We start from the raw sequence: 18,058 nt of genomic DNA on the forward strand, positions 1-18,058 counted from the left end.
TATCGATGGAGTACACACCTCCACGAATAATACATGGCAATTAAAAATCGGCAATTAAAAACATACAATATCAAGACAAAGTTATAGATAACTAATTCCCTATGTATAAGAGTGGGGAGAAATATTTTAGCTATACGAATAATATCTGTCAGAGTGATCCTATCTGCTCATCGGCTCGCTTACAACATGGCCTTCTTACCGTCCGAGAGCAATACTTCAATCCTCAAAAAACCCCCATTCACTCTGCTTCACAACATCACAGGTCATCTCCGCTGCTCGCAAAAACAACTTATCCTCGTCGCCGAAGTCTTCCGCATCCTTTTTCAGGGCACGAATTACCTTGGGGAAGTGCTCGTCAGGATGGTTGATTGCGAGCTCTATAGCTCGGTTCCATCCCCAGCTCTCCTCGTCCTCACCTTGGGGGAGGGTAGGTGAAATGTATTCCAGCACTTTCTGTGCGTTAATGGCGGGGCGCTTCCGCGTGATGTAGACGGCAACTAAAGCGACAAAGTGTACACGAAGCAGCTTGACACGGTCCTATAATAAAAAATGATAATCCCTGCCATTGTCAGTATTGCTTTTTGTTGTGTCCAATAATAGAGGCCACCGACCTTAATCGACAAAAAGGGTATAAGTACCCTCACTGCGTGCGATGATGTCAACACGTGCATCAGGAAGAAATCCAGACGAGGACTATCCGTCCAAGAAGAGGCATAGACCAACGCGGATGCACGAAGCAGTTCTCGCAACTTTTGATTCACTACGTTGACTGGATCAGCAGGGAACTCCCACTGTTGAAGATATTCCTGCAAGACAGGCCCTCCCAGGTCGAGGACGCGCTGGATGTGGGACGACAAGCGCATGGAATTCCAATTGTGCGTGTATATCTTGTCGATGCGAGGGTCCTTGTGAATGGCGTCGAGGATCTCGAGGATGGATTTGCCGCCAGAATGGGTACTGCCAGAAGACGTGCTCCCAGTCTGATCCTCGTGCTCAGGGAAGGTCTGGACTACCACCGTAGCGTATGGAAAATGCGTAAACGCTGCAAATGCAAGTGCTAGAGCAATACAATGAACCAATGAATAGTTTGCTAAGGACTCGAAATAGATTCCTCGTTTTACCTTCGGCAACAACTAGCTTATTGTTGAATTCCATTCCAAATCCCAGGTGAATCAAGGGATGGATAGCCTGCCCGATTGAATATGGGAAGAAGCCCGGTCCATACTTGTCAAATACCGCTTTGATGCCCTCTTTTTCGATCAGGCGGTCAAAGAAATCGAGATAGTCGCGATAGTGTCTATTCAATTGGGGGTTAATTAGACATCGATACTATGGAACAGAGCTTAAGTGGGGACTTACTCGCGCTTTCCCAAGTATTTATCAAAGTTGTCTTCATTGATCTCAATCTTAGGTTGCGGGAGGGGATCGAGGAAGGACTGGAAATGTTTATAGATTTCCTCGAGACGTTTAGGAGTGGCTATAGAGTGATATGTTTATTCGATACTTGTCTCAAAGTAAAGCATAGAATACCCACCCCCAAGGGCGTAGGTTGTCAAGAGCGTGTGAACCGCGTGATTGGAGAAGCGCCTAAAGTTTGGATGCGTTCAAGCTACCAATGTGTCTTTCATTAGGATTATATTTTCTCAAGACGACGACATACCTATCCCCATTGTACTCGATATGATGCTCATGGTGATTCTGCTCCAACAAGCGCTGGACTGTCGCGCGCGATTGCTCCAGATGGAGGGGCTTCGTCTGGATGTGAGACTTGGTGGCCGGAATGCCAATGGCCTCAACATCGGTTGGAGGTTCGTGAAGGTAGCGCTGGGCGTCAATCATGCTGGTACTGAAGGGTTGATTTATGAATAGAACGCGATTTCTCTGCTTGATACCCTGACCACAGAGAGTGTATTTATATGCCTTGCCAAAGGTATGATGACTAAGTCTTCCCCACAAGAGTTTCTTATGCGGGGACATTTGGTGTTTTCCCGTATTTCCGAAGCCTTAAATTTTTTTCTGCATCACCCTTTTTGGTACCATTTGGATGGCGCGGGATCAATGCTATAAAGTTGCCACTTTCCTTTTTCCTCTCTCGTTATAGATCATGGGAAAAATGTTCACACTTCGGAAAATGACTATGCCTTCTTAAACTCACCCAAGAGAAGCTAAACTGTTTAGTGCAGCGAAGGGGCCAGGGAGGGCATCGGCAAGAAGCTTGCCGACACTCTGATACTTTTGACGAGCCTCCTCGATTTTTCATATCTCCCTACTTTGACCCCATTTGGTGTTTTCCCGTGTAGCAAGTAGTTTGATAGACGTCTTCATCCTATACCCTATAGGCTACAGTGAAAAGTTTCCCACTCCGATTAACTCAAACAAAATCGACTCTGCGATGCTCAACACGAGTCTAATTGACTATATTTACTAAACTAATAAAAAGGAGGAGAAATGGATAAAGTGAAGGCCAAACAATGTATATATACATGTTGAATTTGGGAAAATAACCCGCTTTTGTTAGTATACAACGATTACATGAGTCGTAAGTAGCTTGTCGCGATAATACGAGTTTGCCTCCTGAGAACAAGAGATGACTGATGTGTAAACAGTAGCCATAGAGGACTAAAACTTATCAATTCACTGCATCGGACTAGATGTAGTATCCAGTTAAAGCGAGCATGCAGTACAGCGGAGTAAAAAAAGTAGCACAGTTTTCATTTGGCATATGCTTTTGCACCTATGCAGTTGTTATGAAGATTCCTTTAAATTTGAGCACTATTCTTCGCTTAAAATGGTTTACCAAAATATAAAATCAAGGCCGCCAGAGACATGGTATAGAATAGATGGACATATTATACGCATTAACACGGCCCCATCAACCCCTACTCTATGAGTCTCAATGCTGGGTTGATAATCCGCCATAATGCAGCACACTCCCGCAAAGTCTTGTGGCCGCGTTTGTATCCTTGTCTCCTCGAAGATTGTTCACGACAACGGTATTGGTATTCTGACTAAATGACAATAGGGCAGTACTTTTTCCCTTTATTCGAAAAGCAAGAGCGCCCAATAGAGGATTTTCTGAATCTGACCCGTCATCTTCCGCTACACCACTGATTTTCTGTAACTATGGATGAAGCACGATTTGGGCTCCGAAGGAGCAGATACCATCCAGGGAGAGAACCTTGGGTTACCATTGTAAAATAAAGTAAAATAAAGTCTATTAAAAAGAATCGCTACAGTGCATATATTCACAAAACAGTTTTGTTGTGCAAAAAATCTTTCAAATATTATTGGGGATCAAATCAAGCTACCATCTGACAGTTTGGCATTCCTAATGAAATCGAGCCCATCGATATCGGCAACAGATGCTACTTCAAAACATAATTCACTTGTATCGTGTCCGTCAGGGTATATAGAGTTATAGTACACTCCATTACGTATACGTTGTTTCTTCTTGAGGATTTCTACATATGAGGCAGGCCTAAGTATGAACACTACTCGGAGTTGGTTATAATTGCCATTGATGTAGTAATTGCAGAACTTTCGTGCTTCATCCATTTTCCAGTTTTTGAATTCCCCTGCGATGCCTTCGGGGGCCGTCATTTTGACTTGCACAAGCACAAGCTCGTCAGTTTGAGCGATGGGGCCGCGGCGGAGAATCGCATAGTCAATTGCCTTATAATTCTTCGTTGTAGGTATAAGGAGGTAGTTTTTAGACCTCTTCTCAGGGGTGTCAAACTTGTCGTTAATAAATCTAGAATTGCGTGCGTCTGGGTTTGTAGAAGTATCAAGAGTGTCCACATTGCCTTCTTTCAAAGTGTAAAGCTCTTCCCGAACTAGATTATTAAAATTGATATGACCTACAGTATGAATTAGGTTGGAGCTGTTGTCTTGCTTCAACTTAATAGTGTCAATTTTAGCACACCCTAATGTTTTGGCTTTTTGTAAAACGAGCCATTCGACTCCCTGGCCAAATCCAGAGCCCAACATAACACCAGCTAGCATGAGGGTTTTGAGTGAGTTGAGGAGGGCGTTGAGGTTGCGATCGTAATAGGATCGAACTCCTTCCATAAAAATTGGATTGAAAAACTTGATTTTAGCGTAGCGAGAAGAAGGCGACAGCTCCTCGTACATGTACTTCCGGTCGAGCGTGTAAGTGCCGGCTTCAATACCAATATCCATTATCGCGGCAGTTGCAGCTGCCTTCACCCTTTCTGCGTCAACGTGCACAAATCTCCCATTTAAAAACCAGTAGTGGTTTTCAAAAATATCTCCACGAGTTTTAGTAGCGAATGCTTCCGTACAATTCTTAACCCAGTCGAGGCGATAATTTTCTGACACTTCGCTTAATTCTCCTTCTTTTAACGATAAGATAAGATGCTCGCACAGGCCAGAGAGCAAAAGTGGATAAAACAAGGTAACCTGCCGCATCGCATCAAACTCTTGTTCAGTTGGAAATGCTTTAAACCTGTTTGGAGTGGTTTCTATTTGTCGTGCGATAGAAGCAAATCTGTTTTCGATGAACATTTTAGCCTCGAAATCATCAAAGGGATTCATAAAATGAAATGACTTGAAACCACTTATCACGTCTGGGAGTTTACTCGTGTTGTTGCTAGATGAAGACAGAACCACAACGTGTCCATACTCTTTAAGTACCGTCTTATAGACTACAAATGGATACTCGTCGTATTCTTCCTTCAACTTGTTGAGGTCATCGATAATCCAGATTGGGATAAGCTTCTTGGAGTCGCATATGGTATTGAGGTCGTCAAGAAAGAGTTCAGTCTCTTCTTCAAGATTGTAATCCCGATACATTCGTGTCATTCTGTAGAGTTTATCGACAAGCATATGCACTTCTGTGTCATCTGGAAAAGCCATCATAATGTCATGTAGTAGGAACCGAAGTCTTGCGCCGTAGCTCTTACGAGTTTTCCAAACCTCACAATTACTGATATAAATTACTCGGTAAGTAGGCTCGGTTAGTCGAAGATAGGCAGCAATCTGGAGCAATAAGTGGCTCTTGCCAACGCCCTGTGGACCTTGGACATAAATTCCCACATCGTCATTTGATTCAATATCAGAAGAAGTTGAAGCAGAGTCACTCTCTGCGGTGGTTGCCATATTGGACCTGGTTGGAAGTACTTGATCTACAAAGGCTTCTTCGTCTAAATGCATGCCAGAGTCGTCAAGTAAATCTTGCTCACTATTTGCAAGATGTTGTGCGCGTATGTTTATTTCATTAAGTATGGATTCGGCCGCCCTGTATCGATAAAGTATCTCATAGAATGTAAGACTAGAGCGAATTTTACCCCTTAAAAAATGCAAAACGATTTGAAAGGCGCTCATAGGCGCAGTTGGCAATAATGGCAAATTTGGATTCATGGAAATCGGCCTTTTGAATCCTGGAAATAGCAATCTTGCGCGAACGCGAAGAAAATATCAGTTGTTTGACTTCTAATCAAATAAAAACATCGAAGAAATATACAACAGAATTAGAACCGCCAATGTAATATCAATGGAAACGATGAGGAAATATGGAGAATAAAGAGAGGCTGGGCTCACCTTTACAAAAACCGGTGCATTCACTTGAACTTATATCCGGAAATTCAAGGGTTCTTTTCGATGATGACATGCGCAAGCCAAATAAGGATCAGATTACCACGACTTAGGAAAGTGAAGAAAAATAGTCGATCAAACTTTGTTGTAAGTGATGAAGAAAAAAAAATAATGAAAAGTTAGGCGAAAGGACGATGGCAGAGTGAAAAGAGAAACGAGCGGTGAGAAAAAGAAAAGGTCTAAGAGTTTTGAATTGAGATTCCAATCTTGATCAGACATACTGGATTCAGAAATTGAAAAATTAAAGTTTCATAAATTTTCGCTACTATTAATATTTCCTTCAAAAATTCAATAAGAGTAATAATTCTCGAAGACTTTTACATATCTCAACTTTTCATCATATTTTTATATCTATTATATTCCAATTAATATACCTTATATATCTTACTTTTATATCCATTATGACATCTCTTTCCACTTCCATTCTCTGGTTTGTTTCCCAGTTTGATGCTGGTTTTATCTCTATATAATGCTTCGCGGAAGAATAGCAAGAAGGCTTTGAAGGTAACTTCATCTTCTCTTGCTTAACAAAGAGCAATTGGGCAGCATTGCTTACTTCTTTTTCTATTCTCGAGATGGAATGCTTTTATTTTCTCAATTTTTGGAACACACTGAAAACCCTTACTATCATAATCTAAGGCAGCTTGCTATCCTTCAAAGGAGCAATAAAAGTGAAATAAGGAAAAAAAAAACTTACTGTTCTCTGTAGTTTCTGAGTAGTTTCCACGGGAATTTCTAAGACGACTGGGCTTGAGATTTAACAATAACAAATCGCGTACTGCTCGGTGGGAGGCGCCAAAATCTGTATCGCATTCCTGACAAGGTATTATCGAGTTGACAAATAAAACTATTATCTTTACTAATTTATGGGTTCCTATGTTATACAGGCGGTACACGAATGTATGTGGGCCAGTCGAATAATCAAGAGAGTGCAACTCTCACTCCAAAAATAAATCGAGCAGTAAAGTGTAAACCAGATAACTAGTCCTTCTGAAAATTCTTAAAAGTACATTAGTCTTATTCTGAAATCTGCTTGATTTAAAGCCAAATTGAGACAAAGCAAAATCTTTTCCCCTTTGATGTTTTCCTCCTACCTTCAAACGCTGTTGCAGACCTCTCTATACTATTTAATAAAGTGTTAAGAGGGTTTAAGAGTGGATAAAAATGCCGCCAGCACAACTAACTATATTATAGGGTTTCAAGTATGGCTTAAGGAGCGTATTATTGTAAGTATAATGGTAAGTATTAGGTTATATATTAAGATAATTATATTAAATATCGAGGTAAATATTAGAGTAAGTACTGGAATATTATTGGGAAAGTTTTAGGCTAGAAAATAGAGTAAAAGTAGTGGAAAGGAAATTATTAGCTCTCAAAGATTTTACTATAATATTGGAGATTTATATCTATATTGTTGCAGTCGCATCGAGATATCTGCAGTGTTACATATGTTACTTTCAGATCTTCTTAATCTCTGTGTCTACGTAGTTACGTCATCATTTATTGGATATATATACGTACATATGAGATTGTAATAAATCAATAAGGAGTTAAATCTTTCTCCAACTAAAAACCCCCGTCACATGCAGGACAACTAAACTAAGCCACGTATTCCCTCATGCCCTGCTATTCGGAGCATTATCGAAGCATTATCAAGTAATCGTTGTAGTGTAATTCTTTTAGTATATATTGAACAGAACTCTCACTATAGTAAAGGGGAGACATCCTAAGTTCCAGATAGTATTCTTGTTTAATAAACCAGTAATTATCCTAACTATCCTCGCATGTATTACGCAGATTCTAACAATATAGTTTGGCCCGAACAAATTTACTTAATTGATATTTCTAAATCTTTGATTCTGTCTGATTTTTTGTGGAAACTCCTGGAAGTAAAATATTTAGCGGGTTATAATATCATAAGCTAATTATTTTATATTCAGATTAAGTTTGTATTATATTAAAGGATGTACAAGAATGGAAACTCTGCCGAAAACTAGATACGATCAAACAATTCTAGTGCAATGGATGCTTTATTATGCTCCCTCTATTTGACTCTTTGCGTTTATCAAGAAAGAATCAAGACTTTAATGAAACGGCCGCTGAGTTGGAGTAATATCAGAGCTTGCTCGATTGCCCGCCAGTTTCTGCCAAGAAGCTTTTATATGAAATTCTAAGCTATCTCGAGTGGAACGGGCTGAGACTAAAAAAAAGAAACGTTGAATTTTCCATTTTTATGGTCATAGGGAGCCGAAGAGAAGATGCCAAAAGCATCGAGTTTACTTATTGGCGCCTGATTTTCCTCCCTCGGAGCCTCCCTCCCCCCGTCTCCTTGCTTTCGATTACCTAACCGTTTCCAGACAGGAGAGTCCTCGATCTCTCTTGTTTCTCTGAAAGCCTATGGCCTTCAACAAAAGATCCCTTTTTCTCTTGTTGGGGGTGCTAGTCTTTGCTCAGTGCATCACTCTAAGTTCCCGTTCGGCCTTCTTTGTGAAGCGAAGTGTGTACGATGCATTAAAGGAGAATGTAGGTGGATCGCCTGTGGCTTTTGGTTTTCTCTTGATACTAACCATCCAAGACACTAGTGCCGGGCGTTGCACCAATCCCCAGACACCTGCGCATATGTTCGAGATAATTGTCGAGGCTTTACGGACGGCTTGATCAATTACCTGGAACTCTACTACTGCCGATTCAATAACCTCGAACCGCTGGGTTATCTGCTACTGGTAATTGGCTTGATTGATTTAATTGTTGACAAAATTCTTATGCTCGTGAGTTAACTTTCTCTCTCGTGCCTAGCTTTTCTGGCTTTTTTTCCTATTTGGCTTTGTTGGCATCGCCGCCTCAGACTTTTTCTGTAAAATCAGATCCTGCTTAGCATAACGGCTCCTTTTGCTTTTTGTTTATATCTTTCAATGTTCTATGTCTAGGTCCGAACCTTGCTACGATATCCTCCAACCTCAACCTTTCCGAAAGTGTTGCCGGTGTCACTCTCCTTGCCATTGGAAATGGCTCTCCTGATCTCTTCAGCACCTTCAGCGCCATGAAATCCAATAGCGGCTCGCTTGCAATTGGCGAGTTGGTTGGAGCAGCCGCGTTTATCGCCAGTGTGGTTACCAGTAGCATGGCGCTGGTCACCTCCTTTACCGTTAACAAAGCGTCATTTATTCGCGATCTGCTATTTTTCTCCGGCGCCCTTTTGATCATTGTGTTGATTGTTTATGATCAAAAGCTCTATTTCCACGAGTGTGCGTTCCTGGTGGGCTATTATATAACCTATGTCATCACGGTAGTGTTTGGCGGATATATTTGGGACCGTGTGGTCCGTTTCCGTGATCGCTTGGCGCTCATCTTGAATCTTCGATCGGCGGAAGAACCCCAGCCAGAGACGGAACCCTTGGGTGAAAACGAAGGTAAGAATTAAAGCGAAAAAAAGCGACAAACCTACCGCTCTCGCGCGATTGAACCAGGCTTGATTCTCTTTTTCTCTGCCCCTCTTTATCCAGAGCCAAGACCAGTGCCGCCAATACTTCGCATCCAAACCTCGGACTTGTTCGATAGCAATGGCAATCCAACCTTTGCAAACAATGATGCAGCCTGCCGCCCTAGTGCCGATTCGCGCCACTCGCAAGGGACCACGTTCTCATTCCGTAACCTGCCCTATACTGCCTCGGCCGCACAAAACTCGATGGATGACTTAATCCCCAGTCCTTTGCGGCGCCAAAACACAACTTCGAGTGACCAAGGGAGCGTGCATTATCCCATCACACCTCGCCCGGGCATTCGGCCGTCTTTCTTCTGTGCCATCGAGTTTCGTGATATGGTCAATAATCTACACAAACAGCAGCCCTTGAGACCTACAGACCTTGAACGAAGCCAATCCTCTATCGAAACCGGCTCTCATCATTCTCGAAGCCCAAGAAGCCCGCTTTCCCACCTCACGGCGGGGCTACCTGGAAATCATTCCTCATCTTCGCGGCCCGGGGAGCTTGCCAGGTCCCAGTCATCCATCGACAGTAGCTCCGTTACCTCTCGAAGCCCCAGAAGCCCCCACTCGCCGCGCTCTTACCTCGCTGTAACTACGTTTCAAAACTACCAACCCCCCTCCGACGGCATCCCCCATGAGCGCAGGCCTTCGAACGAGCATACGGCACTGCTTGTCTCTACACAAGTGCAAGATGGTGCACGCGATTCTTCAAAGGAGCTCTCGCCCGCGGAAGCGTCCATCGGTGATCTGACCCATCAGGTCTACGACGAACGGGATTCCCAAGGAGAAAAGAAGGGATGGAACAGGTGGCGGGCCTTCCTCATGGAGCTTTATCTAGAGCTTTTTCCGTCGCTCTTCGGGTGGCGGCAAAAATCCCTGTTTGCCAAGCTGATCTCCATCATCGCTTGTCCAATATACCTCGCATTAACCCTTACCCTACCTGTAGTAGAAGTTCCAACGATACCCGACGAGCCAACAGAGTGGCTGGATCCACCAGCGGATAGGAATAATACTCTTCCAGACGTCCCCGGTCACCCACCGATGGCTGCAGAGCCGCCCCAAGGTCCGGCCGAGCCTGCCGAGGAGAAGGGGACCGTTCGATGGTGCCGGTGGCTGTATTCATTGCAACTTTTATGCTCTCCCGTGTTTGTTGCGAGTGTGCTTTCCGCAGTGGGAGGATTCAACCCCAAGATCATTCCCATTTCGGCCGGGGTCGGCATTGCCCTCTCCGCATTGCTGATGGCCACTACCAGCTCGAGTAAGCCGCCGTCGCATCTCCATCTGATTTGCTATCTCGGCTTTGTCACCGGCATATGCTGGATCTACATCATGTAAGTCGCACGTCAACACCCCTCTACTTTGAAGTAGATGATTAACGAATGCTCCCCCCTCCCCCCCCCTCTCCACTTTTCGCCTCTCTTCACTTGATTTTTCTCTCAGTGCGAACGAAGTGGTAGCGGTGCTGCAGTCCACTGGTATCATCCTTGGCCTGAGCGAAGCCATCCTTGGCCTCACGATCTTCGCGATGGGGAACAGTCTTGGCGACTTTGTTGCCAACACCACGCTGGCTCGTATGGGCTTCCCGACGATGGCCTTCACCGCATGCTATGGCAGCCCCCTTTTGAATACCCTTCTTGGGATCGGCCTCGGCGGCTCCTATATGACCTGGCCGGGAGGAGGGATGGAGTATTACAGTTTGCTGCTCTCCCGATCCATCCTCGTCACCGCCCTCGGGCTGATGCTCGTCCTGATTTTAACCCTCATCATCGTTCCATTGAATGGATACAATGTCACAAAGCTTTGGGCCGTCCTTTCGCTCTCCATCTATTTCACGTGCATGGCGATCAATGTGGTGCTGGAGATCTTGGGTCAGAACGCAAAATAGTCGGCGGTTTTGGGGAGGGGGAGGGGTGTGGGGGCAGACGGATGCAACTCTTGTGTATGAGATGGGCCCACCTTCCTGAAAAAGTTTCTATTCCCTCCCCTCTCACCTTTTCTTTTCTCCTCTCCTTTCCCGAACATTTCCTCCTTAGTTTGTATTCAATATTGTTTTAGTCCCCTAATCTTGCGAACTTTTCATTCTGCGATATCGTTCTCTTATGTTTCCAACTCAAACCCTATGTCTCCGTAATGCTTGCTTATATATATTTATCCTTCTTGCCATCTGGACTTTAATTATCCCTTGTCTATTTCTTAGTGCGTTGGTGCAACTTATTTAACAGTGATGTTTATTCCAGTGATGTAAAGATGGTCACTACAAAGAAAAAAGACATCCAAACGCAATCGAATTTATACAAAAATATTTTGGCCATGTAGAAAGAGGGAAGGGGAGGAAAAGAGGGAGTAGGAGTGGAGGATGCAAGGGTGAGGAGGAGAAGAGGCGAGAGAGGGAGAAAAAAAAAGAGGAGATATTCACACTAAGACATTTATACTAAGAGCATAGCCAAGATCACCATGAAGACGCCAACCACCACCCCGCTCATTCCTCTCCCGGCAGCGGAGTTGGTCGACCTTGGATCTTCTCTCCCCTGCTTTTCCCAAGGCCCACTACTTGTCTGCTCCAGAAAGTATCTTGGGCTCGTCTCCACGCTCTCCACCCAGAGCCCTGTTACGGGGCCACTGGCGGCACCGCATCCCCACCATCTCTCGCATGCGGTGACGCACTGCCCACGCTCACCGCGAGAAAGGCAATTCCGCACACAGGCAAAGTGCTTTCCATTGCATTCCTCGATAGCAACGGGCCATAGTTGTGGCGGCGGTAGGGAGACGGATGAGGCGCACTGGCATGTAAATGCCATCGAGGTGGCGTTACTGCAATCATGATTCAAAACGAAACGCGGTAAGCCTGAGACTCAAGCCATCGAGCACAAGGAGGCACTTACCAGAAGTTTGCGACAGGATCAGGGCAGCTTTGTGCACAATAGCTCACCTGTCGTTTACAAAGGTTGGCTCTGACAGACTCATCCATTTCAAGGATGGACCACGAGTCCTGTGGCAACTTGTCTAACAGTAGACCCGAGCAAGCGATCAGCAACTCAGAAGACAGGGATTCCAGAGATCAATCTTACTATAAGCATGCTCTGAGGGGGGATTAGAGCGGCGATCGGTGAAATAGGGTATCTGCAAGTGGAGCGCCTGCGCCGTCGCGAAAAGGATGAAGATTAGGCAGAAAAGATGCATCGGCATTCTAATTATAGCCCAAAGGGACGTGTGGGGATATCAGAAAGAGGGGGATGTAGGGATATCAGAAGCAAACTAGGTGGAAAGGCTCAAACTAGAGACAAGGTGTTAAGAGGGGCGTCGGATAATGAGAGTCAGAGTCAGCGGATGAGAATCAAGATCATTGGGAAGGGGAAGGGGAAGGGGAAGGGGTGAGGAGGGAAACCCCAGAGCTCTGCGCATAAAATCTATTGCCGAACATCCCTCCCAAAATGGTTAGATTTGTGGCTTCCTCCATTCAAGCTCCGAAAATAAATGATTTATTAAAAAGCAGGTGGAGAGAGTGTAAAACAGCGGGAGAATAAATAGAAAATAAAAAGAACATGGAACCGAGGCTGAAATAATCTTACAGTAAAAAGAAGAGGAGGAGGAAAAGGGGGAAGAGATGAGAATATAAAATAGCACAACTGAACACTGAAAAACGAAGTGGAATGTTCAAATACAGTAGAAAAAGGGGAAATAAACTAAAGCATGATTAATTAGAAAACATACGACAGAAGCTTGTCATACCACCTCTCATTTTCCTTGATGTCCTTCTCTGCCATGCTAGAGACATCCAGTCGCCCCGTGTCCAGATCCACCTCCATCAGTGGAATCAGCTTCGTCTTCTTCACGATCTTGTAGCCCAAGTAGAGTGCAGCGAACAAAACAATGCCGATATAGGATGACAAAAAGGCTTGGACATCAAAGGGTGCGAATGATTTCCACCCTCCTCCAAGGATGACCACGACGCACAAGGTGAGGGCAAACAGGGGCGCCACTGGGTAGCATGAGGCGCGATAGGGTAAATCCTCGAGCGAGCGGCCCTGGGCCACGTAGGCTTTGCGGAAGCGGTAGTGCGTTCCCGCAATTCCTGCCCACGAGATGTAGCCGGTGATAGAGGTAAGGCTGAGGAGCCAGGTGAATACCTGGCTGGCCTGGAATACGGCGGCAAGCATGCAGAGCGCACCCAGCAAGCACGAGGCGAGGAGGGCCCACAGGGGAGCACCCCAGCGCGTCACACGGCCGAAGATGGATGGGGCTCGTCCCTCACGCGCCAGGGCACACAGCGTTCGAGAAGCGGCGTAGAGCGATGAGTTTCCAGCAGAGAGAACGGAGGTCAGCACAACGGCATTCACGATGTGGGCGGCAATGCTCCACCCCGCCTTGTTGAACACAATGGTGAACGGCGCGATGGCCACGTCCTGCACGTTTCCGGCATTCAGCAGGTTCGGATCGTCGGTGGGGATGCAGAGGCCAATCATCAGGATGGCGAGGACATAGAAGAGCAGAATCCGATAGAACACGCTGCGGATGGCACGCGGGACATTTTTCTTGGGGTTCTGCGACTCACCCGCGGCGACACCGACGATCTCGGTTCCCTGGAATGAGTAGCCCGCCACCAGGAACACGCTGAACACCCCCACCGCCCCGTTGTTGAAGGGGGAGTAGGGATCGTTCCAGTACCGCGCCCCAATAAATTCTCCGCCCGTCGCCCCCGTGTCCACCAAGATTCCCACGATGATGAAGACGACGCAGGTGATGACCTTGATCAGCGAGAACCAGTACTCCGTCTCACCGTAGCCCCGAACGCCCAGAGCGTTGATTCCAAACAGGAGGCCGAGGCCGATCGCGCACCACACGACCGAGTGCACCGCGTTGGTCCAGAATTCAATCACGAGCCCGGCCGCGGCAAGCTCCGAGGCCATGGTCACCGCCCACTAAAGGTTAGGAGAGAGAGAGAGAGAGAGAGAGAGAGAGAGAAGAGAGTGTGAGTCAACCCAGGGCCCACCCGAAAAGTCGCCCTAAGCGGCGGAAGACTTACCGAAAAGAAGTAGTTCCATCCTAGCGCAAAGCCGAGAGCCGGATCGACGAATCGGCCACTGTAGTGGTTGAACGACCCGCTCAAGGGCATGAAGGTCGCCATCTCGCCTATCCAGGGGAAAGAGTTAGAGTGGTTGAGAGAACAGCCGCAGCCAGCCCGCCCCACTTACCGAGTGACATCATCATACAATACACCATTAGACCAATAATGGCATAGGCCACCAAAGCGCCGGCCGGGCCTGCGGTGGCTACGGAATTTCCAGAGGCAAGAAACAGCCCAGTCCCGATGGTGCCGCCGATAGAGATCATGGCAAGATGCCTTGCCTGCAGCCCTCGCTTGATGCCGTCCTGGAGGTGCTCGCCGTGCGGATCGCCGTTCACCTGGAACCCCTTCTCGAGGGTGGTATCGTCGGACCGGTCCCCATCCTGCGTGTATATTTCTATCTTGTCGCTGCTTTTAAAATACGGAGGTTGTGATTCCCCTGCTGCCATATTACTTAGACTATGGGTGATATAGCTATGTCAAAAGGGGGGTATCTGAAGGGAGAAAGCGGCCGAGGGGGGGGGGGGGGAGGGAGAGAGAGGAAGCAGAAGCAGAGAAGCTGGGGAGAAGAGAGAGCCGAGAAGCTTGGGGAAAAAAAAGCAAAGAGAATAAAAAGTCAAGAGTAAACAAAGCAAAAAAATGGGGTGGGAGAGAAGAAATTTATAAGACCCCGGGTTTTATTGAAAAGCGTGGGCTTTGGGCCAATTTCCGAGACAAGTGTTGAGGAAAAACATTAGGGGAGGGGAGGGGAGGGGGGGAGGAGTCATATAATAAGAAGACGCAAATTAAACCCCGAACCCAGAACAAATCGTCGGGGCTGGAATCCCTCAGCGCAAAGGCTGGTGTGGAACCAACAGCATCACTTCTTTATCAAAATCTATCACGCGACAATTGGGACAGATCCAGCGCTTATTTGTTGGCACCTCTCGACCGCCGCCGCTTATGGCAAGCGGAAGAGATGCAATCTCCCCTGGAAGAATACAAGCTCTTGATAATCTCTCTTGCTTGAGTCTCCGCCTTAAATGGCCGCGCGCTTCTGGCTCGCGGCCTTCTTACGAGAAATATCGCTCGCCCATCCCGGCCGGCCCTGCAGCGACACAAACTATCGATGTCATCCGGCTGGGATGCAAGAGCGATTTATTTGTTTATAGTAAGGGCTATCGGCCCTCTTATCGAGCCGCCATGCCACGAGCCTCGTTTTGTCAAGTGCGTGCGCAAATTAAAAAAAAAACTAGCTCAAAAGCACAACCCAGCTTATGAATGGACCAGTTTCCTTTGCTTGTGTTTGTGAGGAAAGCAAATGAGGGATTATACTAAGCGACTTCATTTTATGGTTACCGTGGTTACAACGGTTCAACCTTTAAATGAGCGGTAAAAATACAAGTAACGAAAAGAGAAGCTAGTCTACACACATTGAATCTTGCATGGATAACGAAAAGAAACGCGGGAAAAGTACAATATAAGTATCAAGAACAAGATCATCGCCGATACACCCTTGCCAACAGCGGGCGCCGCATCGGAAGGGTGAGGCTTATGCCGTATCGTGGCGTATCACCCGCAGCGGCCTCGATTTCGTAATGGCGTGGGGAAAATTCAAAGCGAAAACGCTTGAGCAGGTAGAACGAGAGGGTGAGGGACTCTAGGGTGGCGAACTGCTGGCCTAGGCAGGTACGCGGACCCATGTGGAAAACGGGGAACTGTACAGCTCATCGTTAGCGTGGGCGCCGGAGAATCCCGTAAAGCAGGGCTAGCTCACTCACCTGACTAGGAGGCACCTTAAGCACCCCCACCACGTTTCCCTCGCGGTCCCGCTCCAGCCATCTATCCGGACAGCAATGCAAGATCGTTAGCCCCATCCAGCATCCCGCTCCCATGGCCTGCAACGACGCTGTGTGCGCTTCACTTACCTCTCGGGCTTGAACTCCTCGGCATCCTCGCCCCATATCCTCTCGTCCCTCCCAAGGCAGTAGGTGGAAAAGCAAATCATCTCCCCCTCCTTCACCACCGTCCCATCGGGGAGAACGTCGTCCCGCGCGACCTGCTTCATGTTGAGAGGCACGGGCGGATGGAGCCGCAACGTCTCGTTAAAGGTGGCCATGGCATACGAGAGGCTCTTGATGCTATCGTAGGAGAGCTTATCGCCATTGGCCATCAGCTCCTCGTAGAGCCGCTGCTGGACTTCCGGCTGCTCCATCAGCCGGAGATATTGCCAGGAGAGTTGCTGGGCCGTGGTGTCCCGCCCCGCAATGATGAAGTTGATGACGACATCCCGGAGCTGCCGGTCGGAGAGCGCCTCCCCCCTCTCGTCTCGATAGTCCATGAACATGTCCAGCAAGTCATGCTTTCTTGCGCCGCGATGCTCCGCGGACTCTTTGCGTCGGTCGCGGATGATCTCGTAGCAGAAGTCGTTCAAGACCCCGACGGCTTCCTGGAACCGCCGCTGCGTGCCGGACAGGAACTCGGTGATCCGCCAGAAGGGGTTGGTGAAGCGGTGGTCCAGCACCCCCTGGGCATAGTCAAAGCTCACCGCAAAGGGGATGGGCGCGTCTGGGTTCTCGAGGCAGCGGAAGCTCTTGCTGAAGGAAAGCCTATCATCAGAGAGGTCAGCCACCCTCTCTCTTGCGGGTTTAGGTATGGAGAGCATCGACCCACCTTCCGAAGCTGTCCAGTGTGAAGCAGAAAAAGAGCCGCTGCAAGTCGATATCGGCCTGTTGATCCGCGGCGCGCTCGAGGATCTGTACAACCCGCGCGGATTCCTCCTTAAACACGCCCTCGACCAGCTCGCGGAAGATGCGCACATTGAACACATGCGATGCAGTCTTGCGTTGAAACCGCCACACGTCTCCATCGGTGTTGAAGATGCCATTGCCCAGCACCTGTAGAATCGTAGAGATTGCCATGGTTAGAATCGAATGGAGCGGGGGACCGCCCAGAACTTACATCATGCAGCGTGTGGTAGATGTGGGGGCCCTTGATGTAGTTGTCGAAATGCGTCTTCAGCACATGGGCTATCTGTTCCGGCGTTCGGAGGAAAAAGAATCGCCGGAAGGGAAAAGTGATGGATGTCACGCCTTCCGACTGCCGCATGCCATCCAACAGGAAATCGTACTGCCGCTCGCGTCGTCTGAAGACAGACGGCAGATTTCCGATAAGCGGGTAGGCGCCAAAGCGAACCGTTTTGGGGCTGCGTCGCGTGCCGATGCCACGATCATGGTAGTAGAGGGCGAGAAAGGCAAGATACACCAGGGGGAGATGGCGTGCGGAGGGGACATACGAGAGGAGCCGATGGAGACGGCTGCTTCTGGGGAATGTCCGACGCTTGAGCAGGGCAAGCACGGCCAGTAGCACGGGGACGAGGGTGTGGATGGAATACGGGCTGGGTTTGGCCATACTGGATAAATCGCAGATCCTGGGCCGCTCTGCACCATGTAAATATAACGGATCTTGGCTTGCAGGCCGTCTTGCATGTGAAACTAAAACAGAGTTGCCATCCATTACGTGTTGCGAGTGCATTTCCGCGGGGAAGCATCGCGGCGGCCTTCCCTGGCCGGATTCCAATGGAACGGGAGGCCCCTTGTTAGCTTGAGGCGCCCGGTGGGGTCCCCAAGGCGCCCTTCCATCGAGAACCGCCCTCTATCCCAGAGGGAACTCGTCGATTCTCGCCCCTCGGGATCCTATAAAAGGGCATGCTTTCAAATGCTCCAAACAGAGTAATCCGCTTCGCCCAAATGAATAAAATTTGCTTTCCATATCGACGGATGCGGATTTGCTTCTTTGGCAGAGTGGCTTTACCCCCAGCCAGTGAGACGGCGGGCTCCAGGAGCGATCCACGCTCGACTCTTGTGCCTGTTAGTAGCATAAGCGGGCGGGCCTCCAAATATATATTTCGCGGGTGA

The 18,058-nt window shown here is 47.7% G+C and overlaps 7 protein-coding genes across 7 annotated transcripts; 1 reads left to right on the forward strand and 6 right to left on the reverse strand.

Annotated features, from left to right (window-relative positions):
* Window positions 1–216: 216 nt before the first annotated feature.
* Window positions 217–1,977, reverse strand: VTP21DRAFT_1136 (uncharacterized protein; the record flags this gene model as incomplete). The annotated part of the gene is made up of 6 exons (XM_069390796.1): window positions 217–537; window positions 612–1,057; window positions 1,122–1,297; window positions 1,360–1,477; window positions 1,535–1,587; window positions 1,661–1,977. 6 exons carry the CDS (start codon window positions 1,975–1,977, stop codon window positions 217–219), a joined length of 1,431 nt encoding a protein of 476 aa, XP_069251257.1.
* Window positions 1,978–3,294: 1,317 nt separating this feature from the next.
* VTP21DRAFT_1137 (uncharacterized protein) lies at window positions 3,295–5,343 on the reverse strand (the record flags this gene model as incomplete). Its single annotated transcript, XM_069390806.1, has 1 exon — window positions 3,295–5,343. One exon carries the CDS (start codon window positions 5,341–5,343, stop codon window positions 3,295–3,297), a length of 2,049 nt encoding a protein of 682 aa, XP_069251258.1.
* A 2,667-nt stretch (window positions 5,344–8,010) lies between these two features.
* VTP21DRAFT_1138 (uncharacterized protein) lies at window positions 8,011–10,982 on the forward strand (the record flags this gene model as incomplete). The annotated part of the gene is made up of 6 exons (XM_069390817.1): window positions 8,011–8,136; window positions 8,196–8,336; window positions 8,410–8,467; window positions 8,541–9,023; window positions 9,117–10,428; window positions 10,538–10,982. 6 exons carry the CDS (start codon window positions 8,011–8,013, stop codon window positions 10,980–10,982), a joined length of 2,565 nt encoding a protein of 854 aa, XP_069251259.1.
* Window positions 10,983–11,523: 541 nt separating this feature from the next.
* On the reverse strand, window positions 11,524–12,283 carry VTP21DRAFT_1139 (uncharacterized protein; the record flags this gene model as incomplete). Its single annotated transcript, XM_069390828.1, has 3 exons — window positions 11,524–11,908; window positions 11,980–12,100; window positions 12,166–12,283. The coding sequence occupies 3 exons, from the start codon at window positions 12,281–12,283 to the stop codon at window positions 11,524–11,526; spliced, it is 624 nt and encodes a 207-aa protein (XP_069251260.1).
* A 512-nt stretch (window positions 12,284–12,795) lies between these two features.
* Window positions 12,796–14,611, reverse strand: VTP21DRAFT_1140 (uncharacterized protein; the record flags this gene model as incomplete). Its single annotated transcript, XM_069390840.1, has 3 exons — window positions 12,796–14,016; window positions 14,121–14,227; window positions 14,290–14,611. 3 exons carry the CDS (start codon window positions 14,609–14,611, stop codon window positions 12,796–12,798), a joined length of 1,650 nt encoding a protein of 549 aa, XP_069251261.1.
* A 1,029-nt stretch (window positions 14,612–15,640) lies between these two features.
* VTP21DRAFT_1141 (uncharacterized protein) lies at window positions 15,641–17,675 on the reverse strand (the record flags this gene model as incomplete). Its single annotated transcript, XM_069390851.1, has 5 exons — window positions 15,641–15,859; window positions 15,923–15,983; window positions 16,070–16,750; window positions 16,815–17,038; window positions 17,103–17,675. The coding sequence occupies 5 exons, from the start codon at window positions 17,673–17,675 to the stop codon at window positions 15,641–15,643; spliced, it is 1,758 nt and encodes a 585-aa protein (XP_069251262.1).
* A 64-nt stretch (window positions 17,676–17,739) lies between these two features.
* On the reverse strand, window positions 17,740–18,021 carry VTP21DRAFT_1142 (uncharacterized protein; the record flags this gene model as incomplete). Its single annotated transcript, XM_069390862.1, has 1 exon — window positions 17,740–18,021. One exon carries the CDS (start codon window positions 18,019–18,021, stop codon window positions 17,740–17,742), a length of 282 nt encoding a protein of 93 aa, XP_069251263.1.
* Between the last annotated feature and the right edge of the window lie 37 nt (window positions 18,022–18,058).

This window comes from Calcarisporiella thermophila (assembly GCF_041956535.1).
Source record: "Calcarisporiella thermophila strain CBS 279.70 unplaced genomic scaffold VTP21scaffold_11, whole genome shotgun sequence".
NCBI classification, from domain to species: Eukaryota; Fungi; Calcarisporiellomycota; class Calcarisporiellomycetes; order Calcarisporiellales; family Calcarisporiellaceae; genus Calcarisporiella; species Calcarisporiella thermophila.